The sequence below is a fragment of the Carica papaya genome, chromosome 9 (genome assembly GCF_054855325.1).
Source record: "Carica papaya isolate Zhongbai chromosome 9, ASM5485532v1, whole genome shotgun sequence".
NCBI lineage: Eukaryota > Viridiplantae > Streptophyta > Magnoliopsida > Brassicales > Caricaceae > Carica > Carica papaya.
The window spans coordinates 4,925,163-4,953,059 of NC_142317.1; the positions used below are offsets into that span (position 1 = coordinate 4,925,163).

At 32.0% G+C, this 27,897-nt stretch overlaps 3 protein-coding genes across 5 annotated transcripts; all 3 read right to left on the bottom strand.

Moving 5' to 3' along the window:
• Positions 1-846: 846 nt before the first annotated feature.
• Positions 847-1,716, bottom strand: LOC110820427 (DUF538 family protein (Protein of unknown function, DUF538)). The gene has a single exon (XM_022049886.2). It carries the CDS (start codon positions 1,641-1,643, stop codon positions 1,005-1,007), a length of 639 nt encoding a protein of 212 aa, XP_021905578.1. The 5' UTR covers positions 1,644-1,716; the 3' UTR covers positions 847-1,004.
• Positions 1,717-2,574: 858 nt separating this feature from the next.
• On the bottom strand, positions 2,575-12,817 carry LOC110820399 (Transmembrane Fragile-X-F-associated protein). 2 transcript variants are annotated; one of them, XM_088210890.1, is made up of 14 exons: positions 12,340-12,817; positions 10,645-10,735; positions 10,389-10,473; positions 10,130-10,214; positions 9,244-9,313; positions 6,866-6,935; positions 5,631-5,676; positions 5,278-5,527; positions 4,995-5,200; positions 4,812-4,886; positions 4,326-4,395; positions 4,048-4,128; positions 3,070-3,149; positions 2,575-2,929 (listed from the first exon to the last, which is right to left on the bottom strand). In XM_088210890.1, exons 1-14 carry the CDS (start codon positions 12,456-12,458, stop codon positions 2,851-2,853), a joined length of 1,407 nt encoding a protein of 468 aa, XP_088067016.1. In that variant the 5' UTR covers positions 12,459-12,817; the 3' UTR covers positions 2,575-2,850. The 2 variants fall into 2 exon arrangements, with proteins under 2 accessions (XP_088067016.1, XP_088067017.1); XM_088210891.1 differs by lacking the exon at positions 10,389-10,473 and having other exon boundaries at positions 10,130-10,349; positions 12,340-12,358.
• Positions 12,818-17,973: 5,156 nt separating this feature from the next.
• On the bottom strand, positions 17,974-26,910 carry MSH2 (MUTS homolog 2). Of its 2 annotated transcripts, none has more exons than XM_088211501.1 (13): positions 26,709-26,910; positions 26,553-26,602; positions 26,032-26,064; positions 24,546-25,619; positions 23,498-24,052; positions 23,317-23,427; positions 23,107-23,196; positions 22,947-23,018; positions 22,562-22,672; positions 21,919-22,045; positions 20,955-21,157; positions 19,336-19,442; positions 17,974-18,808 (listed from the first exon to the last, which is right to left on the bottom strand). In XM_088211501.1, exons 1-13 carry the CDS (start codon positions 26,755-26,757, stop codon positions 18,730-18,732), a joined length of 2,661 nt encoding a protein of 886 aa, XP_088067627.1. In that variant the 5' UTR covers positions 26,758-26,910; the 3' UTR covers positions 17,974-18,729. The 2 variants fall into 2 exon arrangements, with proteins under 2 accessions (XP_088067627.1, XP_088067628.1); XM_088211502.1 differs by having other exon boundaries at positions 19,336-19,488; positions 26,709-26,909.
• Positions 26,911-27,897: the final 987 nt, after the last annotated feature.

The window sequence follows — 27,897 nt, forward strand, 5'->3', positions numbered from 1 at the left end:
AATAAATGAGTAATTTGAACAGTTTAAAACGTTGAATGTTAAATTAAATTTAAACAATAAATGTATTTATTATAGTTGAATATTAAAATTTATGTATCATCTAATTGATAAACAATTTTTAAAAAGTAAACAATATTTTCAAAACTTTTAACTTTATTTTTATTTCACCATCATTATCTTCATTGTTAACTAATGTATTTGTTATGGTTTACCCTTTTATAGTTTAATGTTTTTATATTTTTATACTATATTATTTGGTCGTTTGATGTTTTATCATCTATATAAAATTTATTTTTAAACATACTTTATATATAATAAGAAAAAGTTGCTTACTGAAAACTAAGTTGTGAGAAAAAAAATTACAATATTTAGACTACAATCGAACCAAAACATTACAAATGAAAATAATAATTCGCTTCTAATGTTAATACGGACATTCCTTTTTTTTTGGGTAAAGTATGGACATCATAACTATTTATAAAAAATTTTGTAAAAAATTTGTAATTAATATCATTAACACCAGTAATACAGTTTTATTTTTTATATATAATAAAAATACTAATTAATACAATTAAATGTTGATATTCATATTATATTTAATTTTTATTAATAACTAATAAAAATCTGATTTTGTAAAGTTTATAGTATTTAACTCAAATCTGATATGAATAATACGCCAATAATATATTGTTATGTTTAATTTTCATTAGTAACTAATAAAAATTGAATTTTATAAAATTTATAGTGTTTAATTCAAAGTAATACATTATTTGTATCAATCTAATATATTAAAATATCATATTTATAAAAATAAAAACCAACTCACACAACTTTAAAGCAAGATAGTTATAAGAAAAGAAGGATGGTTTTTCATTCATATTCTTATAAGATAAATAAAGATAAGAGAGATGATCACATAAATTCATGATGTAAATAAGCAAATGCAACGAGTGTGCGAGTATATATATATATATATATATATATATATAAATGTAGTGAATGATTCATTCATTGGCATTCTCCAAATACTTGTGTTTCTCCTCATCAGTCATGAAAGCAATGATGGGAAATGACTTGCCAATCCCCATGGGAGTCTTGAAATGAATCTTTTTGCTTGCTGGATCATCAATGCTCATCTCTGTAATTGGCACCCATAACAACAACTGTTTGCTCTTCACACCCGTCATTTTCTTCATCTTCCTCTTCTCCACATACGCAGTTACCTCTCTAGAATAGCTCACTCGTGTGTTGGTATCGACAAAAAAGTGCTCGTAAGGCTGTTTTTGCTTCATCCACACGAATCCCGTCTCTCTAACTCTCCCGCATTCTTCAAGGTCTTGAAGAGGGAGAACTCCCTTGGGGAAACCCAATTCCTCCAAGAGCTCTATGGAGTGGCGGTAGCATTCTTCTGCCCCGTACACGATTTCAGCACCCGCACGCTCGTCTCCTGCCACCAGTTTAGTGCTAGCCATTTTAGATGTAGAAATAGTAACTAGTAAACGATTTTGATTAGGAATTTGATGTGGGTATGAGATAAAATGGCGTTTGGGTGGAGTTAAGTAAGGGGGGAATGAAGAGAGAGGTGAAGTTGTATGGTAGGTAGAAGTTGAACTAAAATGAAGAGTTTGCGAGAAAATAGACATAGGTAGGTGGGTCTTGTTGTTTACCCATAAAGGGGAGAATTTGAAGTGAGTTGAATTGCTTAGCAAGATTTGCATGATTATAGCTTATAGATGTGTGTTTTTGTGCGTGTAAATATATATATGTATATATATATATGAACTTTTTAAGCTCAACTACTTTCTATCAAGCATTCTTGCGCAGGCGTCTCCTAAAAAAAGGTATGTATAACCTGTGGGTAAAGGAGAAATTCTGTTCAAGAAGACAAAAACAAAGTTAGGAATTAAACTATATAGTTTTGGTTAACTGGGAATAATTTTAGTAAGAAATTTCCATTAGATGAAAGAGGATTCCCTTGACAAAACGTTATTTAGTTTTGCATTTTTTGCTTTGATTCCAGCACAAATATATATACATATATATATATATATATATCATCTCTTCCTTTCTTTCGCAGATTTATGCGTGTGTGTACGTGCGCGATTCATATGAAACTGTACAATTTACTCGTTATGGACTAGTCTCTTTTTGTTTTTTTCTTTCTATAAATACTCGACTACTCCGTCAAAAGATATCTGAAGTTGCAAATGCAATAATTTCTCCCTGATAATTTTGTTAAAACGTATTCTTAATGACCAATAATTCAGATACTCAAAAATCTAAACTTCTAGGATTCAGCACCTCCATTTGTATCCACGCCATTATTCAAACATATCAAGTACAAACTAACAGTAAGAAAGATGTAAATAGCCCTGCAAACAAAGATTTGAACAAATTATTTTCACTGGCAAATTGTGAAAGCAACAACTAAGCCGAAAAAAGGGCTAGTTGGGACCAGAACGAGGGTATTACCTTCGTACATCTAATTAAATCTTTACAAAGCTAAATTTTTGTGTCAGTTTTAACACAACCTCACACAATGCCAATGCAAGGAAACAGAGAGACAACTTAAAATCCCAGAGCAAAAAAGGCACCTTTTTTCTTTCTATAGATATAAAAGCTTGTATATTTACAGTTTCTAACTAGTGAAAGTAAAAGGCTAACCAGTTATAGTAAGAACTTTAGCAGCTGTACTCGCTCTCTCTCTCTCTCTCCAGTGCTATGTTGTCCGTCAGTTGGAACCACCAAACACCATTAGCTTAACAGTATGGGCAAAACCTATATACCTAAGAAGTTACTTTGACTCTTCTCTGAACTTCATTTCTTACAAAAACGGCAAAGGGCAATACATTAAACATCAAATACAGGTAATCTCTCCTCAATCGAGACACGGCAGATTGGGCATTTTTTACACTTCTCACAGCATTTGCTGCAAAGGAAAATAATAATAATAAAAAAGTCGGGAAAGTTTATTTGAGAATCAATACAACCCATATGCTGACAATTTAAAAACAATTGAACTTCAGTACTAGCAAATTAATTTAGTAGCATTGATGTAAATGATCATACCTGCAAAGAATTCGATGCCTACACGGAAGAAGGACAACACTGATCTCTCCCTCAAAACAAACCCTACATAGCACTTTCTCCTGGACAGTACATTAAAATAATAATCAGCAAATACAAACCCAGGATACAAAACTTCAACAAAGTTCATGAGTATACTTCAAATCAGACAGTAACAACTTCATCACCACATTAACGAAATGCAATTTGATAGACAATTGAAGGTCTCAACAGATAAACCCACCAACTATCATGATAATCTTGTTATATGAAAACCATCATGATAATCAAATACCTAGAACTACCACATCATGCTTGTCGTGGCTTTCTGTTGAGACAAAGGTCCGAGTCAAGTACATAAAAATTTATCTTTAGCTGGTTTGACTCTAGCAGGACCTAAATATATAACGATCCTTCATGGAAGCTGGGACAAGTTATACAGGACAAAGCAATCAAAAGCACAGTATAAGCCAAAAAGCCTGGAATTCAAATTACAACCTATGAAAATTTGGCCAAGACTAGAAATTTATTAGGAATAACACATTATTTCACAGATCTATGTCAGATTTAGGTTTCAACCAATCAATGTCTGACACAAGGCTTCAAAGAATTGGCAATTTATCATCCACAAATCACCAGGTTGGGCTGAATAGGCTGGTACCAAACAAACTGGAAACACAAGACTTCAAAGAATTGGCAATTTATCATCCACAAACCTCCAGGTTAGGCTAAACAGGCTGGTACCAAACAAGGACAACTGGAAACACAAGACCGTCTAAAACTAAAATATTACGCTAACTACAGGACACATACAAAACAAAGGTTATCACAGCAGTAACATCTATTCTATTGGTCAAACACATGACAAGCACAGAGTCCCAAAACAAGATACAATTGAAAGTTATTTAAAAAAAAAAGCTATATAACCATATTCAGTAAACATCCTTTGTTCTCAAAACAAGTATAAAATGAGAATATTACATTTTGAAGTCTTTCAAACTCCTGCTGGCTAAATTTCGTGATTTCAGTTTGCTCACCCAGAGCTGCCTGAAGTCTCCACACCTGAGAGATACAAGAGAACCAACAATCAAAGATTTGATGCAGGCAGCGGTATATAAAAGTTTGGGATTTGCATTACAAGTGTAGCAAATATAACTGCAGAAAATACTAAAATGGGGAGAAGAAAACCCAAAAACACACTGGGGAAAAGAATATAGACGATGAAAGGTAAAATATGAAGTAACAGTATTAGTAATAACCTCCTCTGCGAGATCCTTTTTAGGCATCTTCTTTACTATCTCAGGTGGATACCCGCAAAATGTGTTATAACTGTTCAGAAACCGAATGATACATACATGTAAGGAAAAATGAAGCCATTAAAATATCAAATAATCATGACTTTGAATGACATTAACATTAAGGAACATAATATTTCACAAAGGTAAGCTGCAAAGCAAAATACATTGTCTTTCCAGGTCCTTGTTTCTTTTTAGTGTAAGCAATTTTTTTTCCATAATTCTGCTGCTCCAAAAAGGACTATTAACTTCTTATTCAGTAGTAAATTTTCCGTTAACACTATTTTAGGAACAAATGAATTCCACACAAAAGTGCTGGAACTCATTTGCAAATTTATATTTTTATGTTAACAATGAAGATGTGAATATGTTAAAAAAAATACCATATGTTTATGTGGGATTCATTTATTCCAAACAAAGATTTAAAAGTAGAAGAAAGAATGTACTAACCCAGAAGAGCCCTCATGGAAAAGCCTGGCTTGCTCCTCCCTACTTCCTTCATCAATTGACCACCAACCCAGTAATCTGCTTTCATGAAGTCAAATGCAGAAGGCATTAAGTAGCCCTTAAATTTTGTCCACCGTTAAATTCAATTCAGGATGTAAATGAAGGGAGAAAAACAAAGTTTGTTACCTAGAACCATGATGCAAGAAACCCAAGCAATCATGAACTCTCGAAGAAAACCTAAAATACATTCCTGTACCAGCTTCACTCCGAAGCAGAAGTACTATTTTCTCTATTAACTTAGATGCAGCAAATAGTACACCAGCACTTTGCAACAGGAAAAGAGGCGAGAAGAGAACAGGAATTGGTATATCTCTAGCGCGAGGAGGTGTTCCCTGAAATTACAGAGCACTATAATTTGTTGATAATAGTTCAATCAGCAGCTATGTTCATAAAGCATTTACATGTGTACCTCTAGACGCATACAAAGGAGGACTTGGAATGCAATCACAGGAATTTTCATAATATGCCCACCAATATCTTGCAAACCACACAACCTGTCCTGGTGTTGATGCTCCTCTGGTGAGACTATTAAGCCACTGTTCCAGTCCAGATATCTAACAGTTGTAGAGGATGAACTAGCTTCTCTTGTACGAGAATTTCTGTGAATCACCGGATTTGACCACTTTGTACAAACAAGAAAAGCAAAGCACTCTGCAATACTGGAGAAGATGTTTTAACTCTCTTTCAGTCATCAACATCATGAAAAAGAAACAAATACCTCAGAAATTCAAAACTAAGAAACATGAAGCAAATGAAATGTACCCAAAGTTTATGAATAAGTCCCACCAACCAAGAGCACCTACATCACCTGATATTATAAAGATGAGAAAACATCAAACAGTAGTCAGGATAGAAGTAGCAAGGTTAGCTATCATGCAGAATGAGTGGCATCATACTAAATATGAAACATTTTATATGGGGAAATTTTTGGTAGGCTCTTTTACTATTATTTACATTACTATCACCATATGACTAGACACAGCAGAACATTTACATGCAAGAGAAACATCCAAAACATGAAGCCAAAAGTGAACCTAAGAAGCCTATACGAATCTGAGCTGAAGCCAAAGAAAATGATATCAGCAATGAGATTATCAATTCTTCTACAACATTCCAAATTAATTAAAGCAATATCTTCTGCTACGTATTACACATAAAAGAAAAGTATTAATTTCTTTTTTTTATCTCATAATATCGAACCTCTCTTTTTCATTTGACAACTTACATTTGCATTAGGTCAATCATCTAATGTGAATTCCTTACATTGCCATAGAAACTAAGAACTACACCAACTTGAAAATCAAAGACATGCCACTAGGGTCCCATCTTCTGTAATGGCATATACAGAATATCAAGATTACTACCCACTTAAGCCAGATTTCATTGAACCTAACTAGGAAAACTTCCAACAGAAAAAAGAAAAAAGTGAAACTCTTTTTTTACAGCAGTTGAATTAAACAAAAAAGAAGACCAAAATAAATGTCAGGCCAAGGACTTAGATCAGTTCAATGGTTGGTCAGCCCACTATTGAACTAAAACAAAAAGGTAAATAACAAGTGTCAGCTGCTATTAGGATAACAAGGGCAACCCCAAGTTCCTATTTCACTAAAGCTAGCACTTCAGGCTTGAACCCGTGTAGCCCACCCGACAACCCCAATATCCCTATGTTGAACGAGACATGGTCTCCAAATCTCTCCACCCAATATATGCAGATGCGCATTTGCATCTGGGACTAATGGATATTATCTAAATCATAACAAATCCGAGAGGTGAAATCTACAGCTCCTATATCATATCGGTAACATTGACCTCATGAAAGAATCAAGATTTCCCATCTTTAGAAGAAAAATGCATGGTAAATGCTCCATCACATATCAAAATGACTTGATGAGCCAATCACTCACTTAACAAACTTATTTCAAAAATAGTGTTTTTAATGCCTTGAACTGTTCCGAATTGAAAGTTTATTAGAGATCAAGGGGGAAAAGAAAAATTACCGCATAGTTTTAGGAAGGTGAAGACTGTGGCAGCCACAAAGAAGACCATGGAAATTGCAACCCAAAAGTGCTACAAACAGTAAACAAGCATTTCACTTACTGTTCCCATCTTAAGTATAAATGGAACTCTTCTCGTTGTTACTTAGAAAATTTGCATTAAAACTATAATATTAAAATCTAAAATCCTGAAAAATGTGCCGTGTATGATCATGGTACTGGTACCTGATGCTACAGTGTCAGCAAGAACAAAATATAGTATTACCTCAAGAAGAAGAACAAAAAAGAAACTGACACAGAGTATTAGCATAAAAATTATAATATTCCTAAAAATGTCATATTTAGTAATCTTAAAAAAAAAATCTTGTCCCCGAACAGAAAATGTATGCATACACGTTCAAGGAGAAGGCAGTTAAGCACGACAGACAGAAAAATCAAATAAAGACATCAAGGAAAGGAGATCACAAGGCAAAAATCTGTCGCCAGTTACATCAAGAGTGAATGTCACTGATGATTCCTAATTATTCACCAGAATCCTAAAAGCCCATAATCCATAACCTGCTTGTTTCAGCACCACCTACCTCTGCTTCAAGATCGAGCAGAGGCCCCATTAATTACGCCTTGAAGGGACAAACCAACTGCAGTAGAAGGCTAATGCCTACTAGCCTTATTCTAAATTATAAAATTTCCAAGCATAGCTATCACTATCAGAATCATGAGAAGATCAACTAATGAGCTTTCAGGATTATATTGAGGACCAAAAAGGAGAATCGTACGATTATTAAAGCTGATAAATATATTCAGAGATTATGCATTATTAAAGCTGATAAATATATTCAGAGATTATGCAAATAAACATAATCCACCCATTTCATCTATTACCCTTTCTATTTTGGCATGTCCTAAATTAGTGATACTGATAGAAAACTCCATTAATTGAAGAAATAATAAAAATTTACACTTTTGTTTCATTTACTTTAACATTTCAAAAAAATTGCAAGATGGTTGGGTCAAGAATTCAGACTCAATTGAAATGAGTAAGAACCTACTAAGACATGCCACATGGTCTGTCTGGGGGGAGATGTACTAGCTGAGACAAAGGATCATCGTAATTAAAATGTGTTTTCCTTGTTCAGTCAAAGGTGATATACAAATTGAGATAAGAGTATAAAAAGTTCAAGCATGGGAAATATAAGCAAAATACATTATGGTAACATCTTAAGCTATTGTATTTACATTAGTCAGTCCCTCACTATTGAACAATTATATTGAAGTTATTAGCTATCATGCTCTCTCTATTGGAAGTCAAGCCAGTTGACCTCAGATTTTTTCTCTTCTTAGTATCTTGTTTTATATTGTGCACTTTTTTTCAAATAATTATGTTGAATAATTTTGTTTAGAGGCAGAACAAAATTAATTGATAAAATTAACATGTAAGAATATAGCTCAAAGCAAATCATGTGTGCTTGATAAGATTATATTAAGTTAACAACACCACCAATAACCTTTCCCTTCTTGCAAACCCGCACCAATAGTCAAAGCACATGTTTCAAGACTTACACTAACAAGAAAAGAATAAAAATCAAACAAACAAAGAAACCAGGAAGCAAATGAATTAAATAAGAAAAGCTGGATTACAAAATATCCTTAGTAGATAGAGAAGAAAAATGAAAATTTACAAAACATATCCGTGGATCGTGTATGTCACTAAAACCACGAAAATATCATACCTTCTGTTCAAACTAGGTAGTGATATTATCAGCAAATTTTGAAACTTAAGAAAATTATCTTTCACTTGCTCAAGTCATTTACTTTTTTTTTTTAGATAAAAAAATGTGAGAAGTGTATTAAGTGAAGACACTAAAGGGTGCCACTCATATACAAAAAATTTACTAATTAGTGAAAATATCTACAATGACCGCAAAATCTAAGCTGTAAATGTCATGTTCCAAAACCATGGAACCAAAATAATGTAGCCATTTGTCTCTAACCTTAAAAAGAAGTTCTTCCTTACCCTCAAAAACCCTATTATTTCTTTCTTTCTAAGTGACCCACATGATAGACAAGGATATGACACAAGGCATGCCCTTATCCTTACAAATCCCCTCCCAAGCTAAAAGCTCATTTCTCACCAACTATTATCAATTAGCAAACCCTCATTGACTATTATCAATAGTATCAAGTTCATTAAAGCCATACATTAAAGAGAACAAACCAGAGCTAATTGTCTCTGGGGCAGTTCACAACAGTGTTATATTCCTCTGTCAACATTTACATTTCCATTTATTAGAAACCCTTAAACAATAACTAGGAAAAATGCCATAAATATCAGATTACATGTGCATAAAGCCAACAATGAAGTAAAAGACATGCATACTTACAGGCAGTGTCTCCCATATTGCTTCATCACTCATGCTTTCTTCATCACCAGGCATTAAAGCCCGGCACATTCTGTAGAACAGGTGAACATCAGTTACTAGGTCCAAAGAGGTTAGAAAGAATGGGCTTCTGTTTATGGATAAGCAAACCAATTTACCAATTTTGGAGAGAGCAAAAGGGAGAGGAAGAGGGACTATCTAATGATCTATCACATGTTTACTCTAGGACCTACATCCGACGGTACTTAAGTATTTGTTTCATAATATTAAAACTGAAGATTAAAAACTTTAAGTTCAAGAAACAAAGATTGCTCTTTTTTCATCCTATTAAAGAAAATATCATTTGGCCTGCCTTTTAAATCACATACATAAAACAAAAGTCTCAATCCCAATTCCCACATTTGACAAAACTACACCCACTTTCTTCTCTTATTAATCTTGCTAATATAAACAGAAAAGGACCAGAATGTGCAAAATTTTTGTAGAAACAACACCACTATTACAAGGCCACCAAAGGTATCCAAATCCCCCAATATAGAATTACACCTTAAAGCAAACATATTCAAAGCAGAATCTGTGTTTCTTCCAAATATTTCTTTTAACAGAAAAGTTAAGGACTTGTCTATTCATCATGATATACAGTTCTCAGTGTTCCCATCCTTCCCATAGTCTCGCCTTCTTAATGGAGTGAAGCTATAAAAGTTTATGTAATTTAGTTTCAAGTATTCAGTAGAAAAAACATTCCTCTTTAGCTCAGAAACATTTGTCTTAAATTAACTAATAAGCTTTGCAGCCTATTTTTGGGATGCAAGAAGCAAGAGTTAAAACCTAAAATTAATACTATTATGACATTCCCTTGGATAAAAATCAATAACCCTATATAACGTACCTGAAATTATCAATCAGAATAATGATTTCAAGTGCCAAGAGGGGAAGAAAGACAATCTTCAAGGTCACAGCAGCAAAATCATAAACTGTAACAAAGTAATGGTAGGAAAGCATTAATAAAGCAGGATCTAACCATGCACCCTTATACAAGCTAATCCATCCATCTTGACGTTTTGTTTAAATAAATTAAATCATAGGCATGAAAAAATATTGCCAAACACCTGAAATACGAAAAGGAAAGTAGTGAGGTGACTATATACCGTATATGCTCTCAAGATATATACAAAGTAGCAGTTCAAATGCAATAAGCAGTGGTGTCGCCACAACGGCATGGCAAGGTGCCCACTGTACAAGAAACAGAGACATCGATAGTGCAATCAACAAAATATGACTTTATATGTCTAATTTCACAATATAGGTGTCTATTTATGAAAAGGTAAAGTTCAACAAAAACAGAAAGAAGCTAAGTCCTTTTGATGTTATCCAGAAGTATAGGAGAAGAAAAACATCTTTTACATGACGATTATGAGGAACAGATGGAGCAGGCAAAGAGAATCTCCCGCGGGCAACAACAGCGTGAAACATCCAAAGTGGGAAAAATATTAGCCTGCAACATCAATAAGCAAAAATTAAACTTAATTATCTCAAGGACAGAGGGAAGACATTAGAGGATTTTTAAGCAAACGAATTTCACATTCTTTCAGCATTTAAGTAATGTGGTAATCAATCAATAAAGTTTCAGTATCTTATTGAAGAAAAAGAAGAGGAATGCCCAACACTAGGTGTTATCTAAAACTGACATTTCTTATGAACTGAAAAATACATACAAAAAAAACACTAGGAAACAACCAGAATATTATACTACATACATCTTAGTGATAGCACACTACATTTTCCATATTTACAGTAATTAGCCCGTATCAGTTCAATGTGTGTCTTTTGCTCCTTTTATGAGGCTAATTCATGACCTTCAAAGTCAAGTACCTTTTGGAGTGACAATAAGGATACAAAACCTCTAGTAGTCATGATTGGGAGAAGAATACATCGTGCCAATGAATCTCCATAGCATACATATAAGAAAAACTGCCTGTGGATCCCTGTACCCAGTTGGCACTTATTGTATGAATTCTGATCTTCTTTCAATTCAAAAAGGCAACCGCCATCTACACCCTCCCTTTGGATTCTCTTAACACACCAATATCCGCTATCTTAATTCGGTCACTGCTAAAATTGCTACATTGCGCTAAGTCTAATAGCTGAACTACTCTGATATCATCAACTAATTCTATCCATTATAATAATCCTGCCAATCTCTTTAAACAAAGCTGAGAACCTCAATTTCATTCCCTCAAAATTTCAGGCTTCTTTCAACCATCTAACCACAGTTAAAGAACAATCCAAGTCTACAAGCGCTATCCCAAGTCACAAAATGACTCCGATTAATTCAACATATTGCAATTGTGGAAATTATACTTAATCAAAGATATGAATGAACCATTTTTAACGGTATAATCAGACATTACAAATTCAAAACCAAAACAAAAATGCATGCTGTTTCAGGTGTTAAAACTACGTCTCAAGATTCGTCATTTTCTTGGACAAGTTGTCTCTGAACTCCTTATAAAAACAAATCTTCAATTTGGAAACCAACTGGCTCAGTCCCACAATATCGCACTCCCCAAGTATCTGCTTAGGAATAAAGTTGATACATTTTATTCTGATAATAAAAGAAAAACCCTAATTAATTCATGACAGAAACCACATGCTTTACCATATGGCTAACTTCAGAAATTATTTTTCAACACTGTAGACCCTAAACGTTTCATAATTCAATAGCAAACAATACTTCTAACACATGCATTTAGGTATACATGGACGCAAATTTCCCGAAGTCTACGAACAATCGCTAAGGAACTGATAGTTTTGAGAAACTGACACAAACTAACCTAAAACAATTTAGAGCAAACCAAACCTAACTCAACCTCATCCTTCCAATTGAATCAATAAGACCTAAAAACAAACATCGACAAGGAAACAATATGAATTCCCAGGTAAAACTACATGTAACAAAAACCTAACAATTTAAAGGCAAAAATAATCAACATCGAAGCGATCTCAACCCCCAAAATAAAAGGAAAAGATGTCCTTATAATCCTTTATCCCATGCGTGAGTGTACCAATCTAATCTACACGCAGAGAATAGAGGCTTACCACCAAGAATAGGACACGATATGGTCGAGCTTGAGAACGAGCAAGAGCGTGAATGAGAAGAGAAGGCTATGCGCTGCTAGTGCCTGTACAGACTTCAATACTCTTCTCCAGCTCATCATCTCTTCCCTTCTCTATGTGTCTTCTCCCTCTTTCCCTCTCTCCTTTTAGACAAAGAAACGCATAGAGAGAATATGTATATAATAATACCACACAAAGAAGACGAAACAAAACTGTCTCTCTCTCTCTCTCTCTCTCTCTCTCTCTCTCTCTCTACAATATATATAGTGTGAACCTCGTAAATACAGATACTATCAGTCTCTCTCTCTACAATATATATTATACCAATATATGTATAAATAGAATACCAGTCAAGGGATTACAATTTACAGGAAGCTTTCAGTGGGCGCCATTGAAGATAATAAACCCCCTTCTCGCCTTTCTATCCCTCTCTCTCTCTTGACTGTGTTTTTTCCCACCGGTTTTATGAATATAAAAACAAAACACATATTACACGCCTTTCTCCCTCTATACACCAAAAAGTCATTCTTTTCTCTCTCTCTCTAACTTTGCTTTCACGTCAAAGTAACGCCATTGCTCGTCCTTTATTGATTCGGGCACTCTCCCCCCGTCTGTGTAATTGATTGCGGCACTCTGTTCTCTGTATTTATTGATTCGGGCACGCCTCATTCGGCCATTCCTTTGTTATTAATTTTAAAAATAAAAAATCAAAAAAATTGTAAATATATCTGCATTAAATCTTTCTTCCACCTTAGATCGACGAAATCTTGATTTTTTTTTTATAATGAGTTCTTCTGATGCTGTAATCAATGGCTCTGATTTTTATTTACTATTTAATTTATTGGAATTAAATTTTCCTTTTTTTACTATTTAATTACTCTTTTTCACTTAAAAAATATTGTTTTCTTAAAGCATGCTATTAACTTACTAAAATAAAATTTTATACTTAAAAACATTAACAATAATAAATTTATATCATTATAAAATTATATAAATTAATAATGATAAAAATATATATAAATGAAAGTGATAATATAACTATTAAACAAATATATACGTAAATTAAATAAATAAAAAAATAAAACAATTAATAAAATATTTTATATATAAACAAAATATATTTTTCGTTTAGATTACAATAATTTTACAATCAAATCAAATATATTATTATAAGTCTTTTTTTAATACATAAAAATAAAATTCAAAATAACGTTGTCAATTTTAGAATGAAAAATTTGTATGTATTACATTAAATGTTATGTAAAATATTATATTAAATTTTGATAATTTAATAATTAAATAATAAATTAGCAATTAAATCACAATTAATTAAATATTATAAACATACAATTATGTCATATAAGATAATCTAATACACGTAGCATTAAATTGTAACTTGACATGCATGATATTACTTTAATAATAGACTAACTCGATATTTAAAAATTAAATTATTTTATTCGTATAACTAAAACACTTGTAAGAACTCTGAACTAGAATACAACAACAAACAATTTTATGTATATATATGTATGTACGTATAATATATATTACAATCAAGGATTATACACCCTATTACTCTTTATGATTATAGTATCACATGAATAATTGAATAAACTTAGTGCGACAAATAATATATAGCAAAAGTTTATTTCATTTTTTTTAATTGTTTTTTATTCATTTAACAATAATTTTAAAATATAAATAATTAATTATTATTTAATTTTTATTAACCTTTCTCCACTTTATTAGCTAAGATAAAGATAGTATTTATTGTTATAAATTTAATAACACAGTTTTTTAATCAATTTAAACGTATACATATTTATTCTCATACGTATAGTTTAAATATATTTTATTTTTATAGTACATTTTTAATATATAATAGAGTGAAGTAATTATTTTTAATTAAAGTACGAAAATTTATTATCCTATTTTTTAAAAGATTCGGATCAATTAATAATTATTAATATACACAACTATAATAAACAGTTAATAATGGCGAAGCACGGAAAGTGTGACTCCGAAGCGAGGTAATGGCATTTAAACGGAAGGTAACGACTATTCAAACAAAAAAAAACAAAAAAACGGAAGGTAACGGCAGTTGCCACCGACGGAGTGAAAAGGATTATAGTGCAAATATAAAAAGTTGGTTGGCCAAATCACAATATTCTTTTTTTAACGAAAAAATGAATTAATTTTTTTTATAAAAAGATATAAGAAGTTTAGAAAATATATTCAATTAAAATTACAAAGTATTTAGCAAAACTAGAGTTTTAAACTATAAACTTAATAAAAATAAAAATTATTAATAATTTTTGTATGCTTACCTCGAAATAAAATTCTCATTTTGAAATTCAATAAATGCATCTAAAAATCCTATTAAACCCCAACATAATATGAACATAAATTTCAAAACTTTTAGGCAAAAACAAAATTGCTTGAAATAACATTTGTACTTTTACATGTTTTTGTACATGCATAGGTTTCATATAACGTAATAATTTTAATTCAGTTGACTTTTTACAAATTAATTTAGAACAATAGTGGAATAGTTTTTAAAAGTATAAGTTAAAGAGTAAGTGGGTAATGATGGGACAAGGAGATTTATTAATGGGTTAGTGTAGTTTAGGAGTTTTGTTTATGTTTTCAGAACGGGTAGCAAAAAGAAAGGAAGTGGGGCAACCATTCAATACACCTCAAATTTGCACCACTATTTAATAATTTATCTTTAACTTTTAATTTAAAAAAAAAAAGTATAATTAAATGATTATATTTATAAAATATTATAAATAATTTATTAATTATTTAGTTTTTTTTTTTTTTTTTTTTTTTAAGTTTGAATGGGTTGGGTTGAATTTAAGAGGTGCTTAAGATTGTTAAAAAAAATAATTGAAATAAGCATTTTTATTAATAATATTGTAACGCAGTGTAATGTAATTAACTTTATAATGCATGTTTATGTAATTGATTGTATAATTGACAACATCTATGTAGCTATTTTTCAAAGGACACAGAGTATGTCAAATTGAGTCGGTTGGCTGAAATCTTCTCAACCCACTTGTTCATATATATATATATATATATATTAAGAGAAAAATATTAGGATGTATTTTCAAACTAAAGAAATTTAATTATTTAAAAATATTTACTAATTATATTAATGTAATAAATTTATTTAAATTAATAATTTAATTAATATAGATCTATTAATACTATTGAATATTAATATAGAAATTATAATATATTTTATTTATTAATTTAAATTCAATTAAAATTATATAAAAAATTTTAATATATAGTCTCAATCATGATAAGTTAAACTAATAAGAATTGAATAAAACTCTAAGGATTGAAAATATTTTTATAGGTAACTTCTCCACAAACCTCTCGCAATGATTAGAAAAAGATACAAATAATAAACAAATGTAACATGATGTGTTGAAGAAAACAAAAAATAATTAGTGTAATGAATTTTAAATTATTAATTTAAATTATGAGATGAAATTATTGCAAATGGTGGGACAAATACGAATAAGATATGTTAACCAATAAAATTCTCTAATATTATTTATTTATTGTAGTCGCAAATGAATTTGTTTCCTTCTTCTAGTTTAATTGGTAGAATGAAATAACATTAAACTATAGAGTAATTTTATATAAGTTTATTTGTTTTTTTTTTTAAAAAAAAAAATTATTTACATACATGGTGTGTTAGTGCACAATTTCAATTACCCATATACTTTATTTTCAACCATTTAAATTTAAATATTTTTTGAGTTATTCAACAAATTTCTTGTATTGTTATTTTTTTTATTATTTCCATTAACATTTTCAATATTTAATTTTTAGTATCTATTCAATAAATATTTATATTAGTGTTGATAGAATTATGGGTTTTTTTTTTAACATAAAATATAACGTATATATTTATTTCTATTAGTAAGAGTCAAATCTTTAATATTTAATTTAAAATTTATTAAATGTGGAGGAATACCAATTAAATAAATACGAGGTGTTGTGATATTTGATATATTTACGTTGGATATACAATTATTATTATTATTATTGTTTTATATTTTGATGGTAAGTAATTTCACTATTTTTTATTAAATTAGATATTTGAGTTATGAGATATGTATTTCTATGTATTTTTTATTATATGTATAAATACATGAATTTATATTAAAAAATATATATAGGAAAAGACAAATTAAATTTTCATCCTAACCCGTTACACTACCCGATCAAGATTACTGAACATAATCTAAAAGGTTTACGTGATGCCACGTGTAACGATTTCAACTCATCCAAAATTAACAAATATAGAATAATAAATATTCTACTTCCGTGCCAAAGATATATATACATATATATATATATATATATATACGTGTGTGTGGGTGTGTGTGTTTATAGGGAGGAGGAGCGGTGAGTTGAAGAACACGTCAATGTGTAGAGTAGGAATGGATTTTACACCCGAGGCACAAAATTTTATCCTTTTCGAAATCGTCATGGTGGTGGAGCCCACCACATCCACATCACATGATTTAAAAAAATAATAATAAATTAAAATAAACTAATATAATGGGTGATTATCTTTGACTTAATTATTGAATATTATATGCGTATTTAATTTTTTACTTGTTATCTGGACGGTCTTCTTGATATAAAGGGGAAGAGAAGTAAATCAATTAAAATCCTTCTCTCTAATTTCACATCATAATCAATGGATTTTGTAAAGTTAATTTAGAATTTCATTCTTCATCATGTTTATATTAAATTACTAATCATATTTAATGAAATTAAAATTTATTTTGATTTGCATCGTCATGAATGGTAACAAATAATTTACCGTGCATGAATGACATCAAAATTACACGTAAGACAATTAATTGATTAAAAAATGAACCACCTTTTTAATTTTTTAAATATTGTACCGTAAAAAAAGTAGATATTTCACTTCATTATCTGTAAAGTTGTACTGAATTATTTAAGTTAAAAAGTAACCCATTTTACAAAATATTGAGTAAAATATAAAATTACGACTGTATTATAAATTAATAATGATTAATTTTATTAAAAAAAAAATTCATTTTATTAATATATTAATAAAACTGCAACTAATTAACTTTAAATTATAGTTAATTTTTCTCTTCTTTTCTCTTAATATTTACTTTATAGACATAATTTCACTTCCCCTCCCCACCCCCCTTTTTTTTTTATTACTAAAAATGAACAATCAAATTGTGTCTGATTGGATAAAATTTTAACTAACTAAATTTGAACTGATTCGGGTTTAGAAACCAAAAACTTGATCCAAATATATATAACATAATTTTTTAATTTAATATACACAAACATATATGTTCATAATAAATCAGGTCGTAGTGATCCATGTTCCATTGAAAACCCTACTAGAACTCGAACAAGATAAATTCAGTATATCCACCCAGATTCAAAACAGTTTGAATTTTATGTATTTAAAGTTGGGTTGGATTCGACTCGTTATATCCTGCATGCACATTGCGTTTGGGCACAAAGAGCTTTTTTACCCCAACATCTAAACCAATAATAATGTTTACTTCAAAGAGAAGCAGAAGGTACAAGAGGACATGCAAAAAGAGCAAAACGAGCATATAATTTGAGTCATATAAAAAAGAACATGTTTTCCTAAAGGGAGATGAAAGAACATATAATAATTCCGCAGGCTACTCACAAACTGTACCCTATTTTTATCTAAGAAACGACTTATGTCGAGTACTGAAAACTACATGTTCCCTCTACGAAATAAATCAGCTAACAAAAGATGACAGTGGTTCTCCGAGTCATATCAGGAATTACTTTGTTCAATAGATACATGTTATGTTATAGTCCCCCCCGCTATGGTTAATAAACTCAAATTAAAATTTCTATTTGCTAGCTCTTTTTCCTAGTAACAACAGAAGAGTTACTACTCTACCATATACCCGATACACAATAACTTCTCTAGTCGTCAGGCCTAAAAACGGAAAATGACAGACAGTTCCAAAGGCCAAGCTTAATTATACCCACTTGAATAAAAGGAAAACTATTGACAGTGGGATTGAGGTTAACTGGCTACAGTTCCATTTAGGACTCCAGAAAGAAACAAAAACAGAGAGGATTAAGATTACTCAGAAATGATATTAGATTGAACACGCCCTATTCACATGAAGAGACTATACAAAGATTCCACAAATGAATTTCTACCTGACTTCTTGTGCACCTAGAGGAATTTCTGAAGCCAGCTATTGTTCACCGCATCCTTCTCCAAGTCATCCTTTAGCTTGCTTACTTGCTTTAAAGCCTGCCTCAAGTCCATATTCTCCAATGGCAAATCTGCAAATGCCTTTAGAAACTGGTGAGCCCGGGCAGCACCTCTAGACATATCATCATCATCATTGCACTCTCTCTTTCTTTTGGATCCAACCTGCAAGTAATATTATCAAATAAATCAAACATGCATCCCAATAAAATACGCTTTTTAGGACTAATAGCCTTTGCCAGTAGTGAAATTTTCTTCTCTAGTAGCAAGCTTTGTTCCAAGATTTCATACTGAAACACACTAACTGTTCTGACCAATTGACCAAATTTCACAAAACAGAAAAAGAAAACTAGCCACATTGTACAACAATTTCATAGGACTTTCATAATTTTTCTTTTTCATTTTCTTTTCCTTTTCTTTTTGCTTTTTCTATGGCATTTTCCAACAACGAAAATAACTAGTTGCTTTTTCCATGGCATTTTCGCAAAGCATAGTTGACTTCACAAAAATTACTGATGTCCAGAAAGAAAAGTAACTAAGGAATAACAATAGTAAAATCGTGATTGGTCGAAAGTCATGTCTACTAAGAACAAACAATAGGTAATTAAAATTTATAGATTTAAATGAACCTAAAGTAGAACCAACTATCAACACAATTTGCTACTCATGGACATCTTAAGATAACAACAGACCTCGTCTCTGGTATCGTTCGAAATGATTGAAGATGGTGAAAAATCTTCCAATTCAGCAGCTTTTTCCCGAGCAAGGGCCACAACACTTTCAGGAAAGTTGGCAAATTCTGCAACATGAATACCAAAACTTTGATCACAAGACCCTGGCAGAACCTGAAAAATTCATCACATTGTGGAGGGATAAGCAAATGCAAAATTTCCCAAAGTATGTAGGTTTCACTATATACATGAGACAAAATAAATTATAGAATAGCTTAGCTGGACACTGTTATCATTTGCCTTCAATTGTTGCACCTCACCTGACTCACTCAGGCCTAGAAGTTAGAATGACCAATTCAAGGCTGATTTTATTTTACATGTGACATCTGAACTAAGGGCTATGCTAAATAACACCTATTACCAAGGCCTATTCCAAAACATTTTCAGTATTTGTTATATCCAGGCCTCCAAAGCAGTACCAGATCACTTATGTGTATAGGGGTGGAACTTCCTTGGTGCCTCTATTTATATAATTTCCTTTTTCCTCTAAAAAGGGTTCCTTCTACATACAACCTCTTCACTTTAGTATTCATGCCTATCCTCTGTGTGGGCTGATTTGGTTCATTTCTTTTTCAATAACAAGGACAGATTTGCATTGGAAATCCAATCTAAACCAATGCGGTGTGCAATATGCTCAGAGATAGAACAATAGAGTACGTGTCAAAAAGTGGGAAATATCTGTGGTGTATACTTTAGCTTGCTCAACTCCTCCTCCACCATCTTTCTGACAAGTTTCAAATTTAAAGAAATAAATTTTGGGAGATTTTCTATTAAAGTTACTGCAGGTTACAATAAAGGAAGCTGATGGTGGAAGCAAATTTGAGAGTGCTACTGTTGCTCCTCTACTCCCTGTTTTCTTCCTTTTCTTTTTCTTATTTTCCTCATATATTTCCCTCTAGCCTAACTAACTTTTGTTTCTCTTTCTTCCCTGTTTTCTATATGCAAATTACAAAAATACTCTTCTCAAGTGAATGTCTTTGCTGGCTTGGTCAACTAGCCAGCTCATCCTTCTCTCTCGCTCCCCTCCTATACAGGAAGTTAATAGGATACCTATCCTTCTCACTCTCCAAAAAATGGAAGATTAGAGAAAAAGGATAATACTGCCAGTGAAATCATGGACAAGGTTTGTTGCTTCAGAATGTAGAAGGAAACAAAGTGTTAAAAGTACAGAAAGAGAGAGAAAAGCTAATACGAATGGGTTAGTTTGGTACACAACTGTGACAGACATTTTAATTTCAGTAATTAAGTCAACTTATCATGGACTCGACTTAACTACAACAGAACAGGATTAGTTTTCTATAGTTGGTGGTCAGTAATTTTATGTGATATTCCACCTGGCTTTTCCTAATTTATCAGAAGTGTCAGTATACTCAAATAGTTGCTAAAGTTAACCACCTTTACTTTTGAAAATCTGTAAGTGTTGATGCAAAATAATAATAAATTGGGAAGCATCATAAACTGGCGGGGGGGAAAAACATGAGCCTCAAAGACTATTTCACAAGAACGAAACTTTTCCCACTCTACTGGTTCTTTTTATGAGCCTGAAAGGCATAATATGATGAATCAATGCGTGCACCAACCTTATAAAGCATGGTCAGCTTGCGACTTGATGAGTCAATATGAGCACTGACATGATAGTTTGCAACACCAACAATTTGCTGCTCATTGGACTCAGGATCAGCATTTTCATGGGCTAAGGCAGTCAACTCGTGGAAGTGGGTTGCAAATAAAGTGGGTGCTTTAATCACTTGAACCAGGTGCTCACATATAGCCCAAGCTAAACCTGATAACCACAGGAACACCTCATAACATGTCAATAACATAGTAAACTAAACACAGAATTCAGAACACACAGTTAATCCGGAGATTGAACAGAATATAGAGGTCATTATCTGCAACACAACATGCAGTGAGGTTATGTACTAAAAGGTAAACAAATTCACAACCACACCTGCACGTGACAGGTGGCTGAAAGGAGAAAACAAGATGGAATTTCAAAGATATTAAAGAAAGTGAAATCATTGTCCATCCATCTCATCGGTTTCCATTGCACCCACTGCAACTCTAAATTTGATTTCCTACTTCTCTATTAACAAATTTGCATTTTAGTTGAAGGAAATATGAGAATGTCTTTCTTCATAAATGATTACTTTTTTCATTCTAAAAATACAAGTGCCTTAACGTGTATTACTTTGTATTAGTTATAAAATTGTTTTGTTAAAAGAATCAATCTGAAACTGAGTCCGGTAGCTGCCTGTAGAAAATATTGACTGAAAAAGGCTAAAATAACAACAAAATGCTTTTGTCTCTGCAGACAGAACATGCCAAGGAAAAAGTCAGCTGGGCTTTAGGAAAGGTTTGAATGATATTAAATCAAGTCATGCATTAGATGCAACACATACCACATAATTATCATCTCTGGCAAGAATGAGGAGAAGGTACAAGCACATATATGAAGCACTTAATTTCACAAATATACTTCCAAATTGGGGGAGTATGAGAAAGTATAATATTGTTTTATGAACTTGAAGGTGTTAAACTAACCAAATCCATCATATGTTGACGTCCCTCTTCCCAGCTCATCAATGATTATCAATGACTTATTGGTAGCTCCTTTCAATATTGATGCAGTTTCAAGCATTTCTTGCATAAAGGTAGAAACTCCACGCAACTATAAGAAAAAGACAAAAACAACCCACAAATAAATTTTTGTAGCAAGGAAGAGCACAAATTGAGCAGTCCCTTTCATTTTAACAACTGTGCAACTTATGCTATTCTTGGTGAAATAGTGAAGAAAACGGAAAAATAGCGGGGGTACTTGTCTCCTATTTCTATAACAGTAGCCATGATACATGATGCGTGATCCATAAAGTCATGTACGATTCAAGTTCAATCACTCTGGATGGACATTTGATGTTGATTTTATAATAAACTCGTGATAAGATCAAGCTAGACAAGTAACTTGTACAAACCAAAAGTGAAAACGAAAAATTAGAAGGTCCTATAGCATGTGTGTGCAGTATGACTAAGCACATGTCTGAACTACTTTGCAGTATAGCATTTAACTCAAACAGGAGTTTAGCAGTATAAATAAAGAAAGCCTGTAGCAGCACAACAACTCTTCATTGCAGATCAACGGTTATTTTCAGCATTTCGAAGACTTAAGAGAATATGCCATGTAACTCACTTGGCAGTCGCCAGCACCAACACGAGCAAAGATACAGTCCCTTACAGAAATACTAGCTTTATCACAAGGAACAAAGGAACCAACTTGAGCCATCAGAATGTTCACACCAACCTGCAAATATACCAAGAGAAAAGGCGCAATCAAGCAAAACTGTTAAGTCAATAAGGAAACGGGACAATGCAAACAAAATAGATATAAATTACTGACATGAGGTGAAAGCATGAAAATTAAATAGCATCAACTGCATCAAGAAGATCACCCTTAAATTGTTATCATGTGCGATAGAAGAGCATATTAGGATAATGCTAAAGTCTCTCACAAAGGAATTTAAGTTATGTACTCCTGCTAAATGATGATAAATATGAAAATATAACAGAATCCATACCTGACGAATGAAAGTAGATTTTCCACCCATGTTAGGCCCTGTTATGATTTGGAACCAACTCTTTCCCTGCACCTGATTTGTAAGAAAGAGCGAAAAGAAATTTGAGTTCAATTCAAGAGGGTCAGAATACACATGTTGACCTTGACATTCTAGTACTCACGAGTTTACAATCATTTGGTATAAAATTCACCCAGTCTTGAGCCTCTACACATGGATGTCGACTTCCTTCTAATATAATATCACCCACATCCTACAAAGAAAAAAAAAAAGAAGAAACTGTTACCATAGGATGAAGATATTTAAAAAACAAAGCGAAAAGCATGAAGACAAGAAACAAAATGTAGTAAAAAAAAAAAAAGAAAGTAGTTACTGATGAGGTGATGTTGGGTCTAGTGTATGGAGTAGGACAACTGGATGCCAACTCAGCAAAACTAAGCAAGACATCCAATTCGGAGAGCAATCCAGCCAATGATTCGAAAACCTGCAGTATTTTGTTTCTTTTGAGAAGAACAAGAGACATAGAGAAACAAGATATTACAAAGCATTTATACCTCAGAAAAAGTTCCTGCAGTTTGGACCACCTGGTTAACCAGCTCTTTTTGACAATTCTTGTAATCATCAAGAATCTTTTGGTACCGATCACCTAATTTTTTAAGTTTCGTATTTGTAAATTTTACACCATCTTTCCGTGTTTCGAGGACAATAAATTGGGTTGTGAGCTTTTTTCTTATTTTTGGCTCTTCCTTCTTTGTAATTCTAAATACATGCCCAAACTGTGTGCCCTTATCCAACTTTAGTGCCTTATCCAACGGTAGATCAAGCTCAAGAGCAGTTTGCTTATGCAAATTGTGTATTTGCTGCTCGAGTGACTCTTGCTCCTCTTTCAGTGCAGATAGTGCAGAGTCATAACTAGATGAAATCATATACTCCCCATTATCAAGTTGATCAAGATCAACAGATGTTTCTACAAGAGCAATGAACTTATTCAAGTGATCATCATCAGTCAACAACTCAAGGGGGTCCAAATATCTCTCCTTGATCAATGCTGAAAATTCTCCATCATACTGTTCTATAGCACTCCGAATGTAGGGAAGCCTTATACTTGACTGCATAAAGATGAATATCAAATTTGAAACAATGAAAAATTTAGTAATAAAAAAATAATGTCTGAAAAGACAAATAATCTGCAGTTTACTAGATAAGCTTGTGATACATGCTAATGGAAAAGTATGCAAGTAGCCTGACCTTAGTTCCAGTGACTTCAGAAAAGAATAGAGGTAAGGCATTTAAAAAGAAGGTCAGGGCAGAAGATTTTTTCTTTTATCAGAAAAACTGTTACCAAAGAATGTTATAACACTAAAAGTTACATCTCTGAAATATCAGATAACATTATAATTACATTATAAAAGGACATTCCCCTATAATAATGCCTCTATCAAGTTTCCAACTAAAGAAAGAAAGGAAACAAAATTGGTAAATGAGTAGTAGATCAATCAGTTTGGTAGACACGAAACAATTGATTCTTTTTGCTGATTCTCTAGCAAACATAAGTCTGTTGATGCAAGGATTAATTAGTAAAGATAAAGTTAAAGGGATGACCTGATAAAGTTTTACAATATGCTGCAAACCAGCTCTTTTCTTCTGAAGATTGTGGATCAGTCTTTCTATATCAGAGATTCTTTTGAGATGCTGCCTCAGATTTTGGCGAAGAGCAGTATCTTCAACAAATGCTTGCACCATATCTAGCCTGCAGTTGATTTCAGTACAATCTAATAAAGGCTGTTTTAGCCACATATGAAGTAATCGTTTCCCCATACCAGCAGTGCAGGTTCTATTCATGAGACCAAACAAACTAAAATTTTTATTTGCGTCAGTTTTGCTTTCCATGATATTAAGCGCCCTCATAGCAGCCGAATCTAATCTCATATAGCTGTTAAGACTGTACCTTCGGATGGTATAATTTCCATAATTGCTCTCATTTGAGAGTAATTCTGCATAGTTTAGTAGTGCACCTAAAGCAGCAGGTGCAATTTCAAATCCAGAAACTAAATCTTTAACTGGCTCAATTGAGCCCTTAACAAGCCGACCCAGATCCTGCACCAAATCTCTCGCTTTAAACTCACTTTTTTTTCTTTCTGTTACCATCACACCACATCTGGAGAAAGCATCATTCAGAGTTCTAAATTCATTTGATTTTCCACTCTCAGTAGGCAAAAGACATTCCTTACAACCAAGAGCGACCAAAGCTGATTCAACATTTGTAAAGTGGCTATCATCAAGAAATTCAGTTAATCCAAGTATTTTCTTAGTTAAATCAAGATACCCCAAGCCAACTGTGCAGCCATTGTCACGGAAGTTTGGAAGTAAGGCCACAACCACAGGTGTATCCTCCATCTCATTGTTGGCAAATAAGACATCTTCAAAACCGCTAAGATTTCCAGGAGTTCCACTTTTCACTAATCTCCAATTGGAGCCACTACCTTCATAGAGTTCAAGAGTATGGTCCATTCTCTCTAGAAGAAGATCACGGGCAATAGTTTCAAACATGTTTCTACTAACACTTACGCTGGAGAGGCCATCAGATCTGCCACCAAGTTGCCTCAAAGCAGTGGTTGTATGATAGTATGTTTTTGCAATAAAAGTGGCATTTTCACCGTGAGCAGTATAATAATCCTGCATAGTTTAAGCGAGAAGTTTTTCAAAAAAATGAATGCTGAATTACTAGTACCATAAATCTCAGATTGATACTCATTATAACAAGAGGGTAAAATATTCAAGGAAATTGCAGTTGGTGCACAAATGACAAGTTTGTTCACATATGAAGATTAGCAGATAACCCATCCATTGCAGCGCAACTTCAAAAAAAGCAGTTCACATTTATCCACATGAATAAGCACCCATCAGAACAAAAGTAGCAGTCAGTTTTAAAAAGTTATATTAAAAATGTGTTTTTTTTAAGAACCAATTCAAGAAGATTATTTCACCACATCAATAAATAATCCTTTCTCAATTCAGAAGACAAATATATCGTTAGAGACTTAAGATATGAAGCAATTAACAAACTACGGAAAAAGAAAGAACTTACCCGCCGATCAAAGAAGCGAACAGCCCTAGGGTCCTGCAACACAGAGAAGCAAAAAGGAAAAATCAGATAAAAAAAGTTTCTAAATAACAAGTGAAAGTCAAAATATTAATCCATTCCCATTGGCCTTCAAAATATATATATTTTTTTTTTTGGGGTCTAAATCATCAACCAACCAGTGGCCACAAAAAGACAAAGTTCTTATTATCAAACTTCTAGTTCTTTCTGTCCTCACTCAAAATATAAGCATAACATTTTTTCGTTTCAAATTCAGATATTCAGCAAAGCTCCTTTAAACATGTTTCAAATACTTACTATGCTCAGTTGAGTATAATTTTGTTCCATTATCACACACAATCCCTTCTCTCCTCGTCCAAACAAAAAGTTAGAAGACAAGCAAAACTCAATATTTTTCTTCCTTTCCCCTTAATATTCCAATGAACCAGCAATCAATTAGGGTTTCAAACAATCACTTTTCAATAAATTAAATAGCACAGCCAGAAAAACAGAGATGAGAGTCGTACATTCGGTAGGGTTTTAAAGAATGAAATGAACCCTTGAGCCTGCTTAGCATCTGCAATGATTATATAGAATCAAGACTATACCTTCTTACTTTCAACCATCAAAATATCAATGACCCAAAAAAAAAGAACACAAAACTAGGGTTTTCGTTCTGTTACCTAGCTTGAGCTCGGGGAGCTTGTTTTGCTCCTCAAAATTGTCCTCCATTAATGTACAGAAAAATAAAACAAAATAAACACAGGAGATTTTCAGCTTACTAGGGAAGATGATAAAGTTTTTATTGTATAAAGTGAAGTCATGAGACAGTGTTCGATAAATGGCGGGAAAGAAATTGGCGGGTTTTGGAGATGGGGGAGCGTGAACCACGCGACTGCATTTATTTAAGAATTAAGGTGAAATTCGGGTTGATCCAAATAGCTCGGGTCGGGTACGGACTTATGGGTTTCCTCGATTTGGGCCGACATATCCATAACAGCACAGTTTGTAAATAGCAAGTTTCTGTACAAATCAAATGGGCCTAAAGTTTTGGGTCTTCTTTTTAGAGAGAGTTTTATTAAGACTTGTACAATGTATTAGGTAGAAAATATAATTCAATTTTTTTAATTATATAAAAAATATATAATTGTATGTGAATAAGAATTATATAGAATTAAAAATACTTATAATAAAAATATAAAAGAATTAGTATACTTTCAATTTTTTAGACTAATTTAAAAATGAATATGGAAGGTGTTAGAAAAAATAGGCGCTTAGTAGTTTATATAGTGTATAAATTATAATTTATAATCAATTAAAAATTAATCACATATTAATATCAATATATTATTTTTATTTTTATATTTATAAATTATTTAGTATATAGTTTGTAATTAACTAAAAAATTAAAATTTATTTTTATATTTAAAAAATTAAAATAGATAACTCTACATCAAAATAAAATAATTTTTGTAATTCGAAATTTCGGCTGCTCAATATTTTACTTAAAATTTATAAAGATTGGACAATAAATTTTAAAAGTTTTAATATGTAGGGGGACATAATATTATACTCTTGGAGTACCATAGTTTATCCCTAAACATATACATGCTTACATACAAACACAACCCTTATCATTATATTTTTATTGGATAGCTTAGTCAAAGCTTTTGTTCAATTTAGTTGTCTCTTCAATTTTACTTAACTCGAGTCCTTATACTTTAAAAATTTTTTATTTACTTTTTCATAATTATTAATTATTAATATTATTAATTTAAACGTTACTTATTAAATTTATTGATATGTAAAAAAATTTTATTAGTCTAATTAAAAATTAAATATTATATAATATGTTATATGACATCTAATATG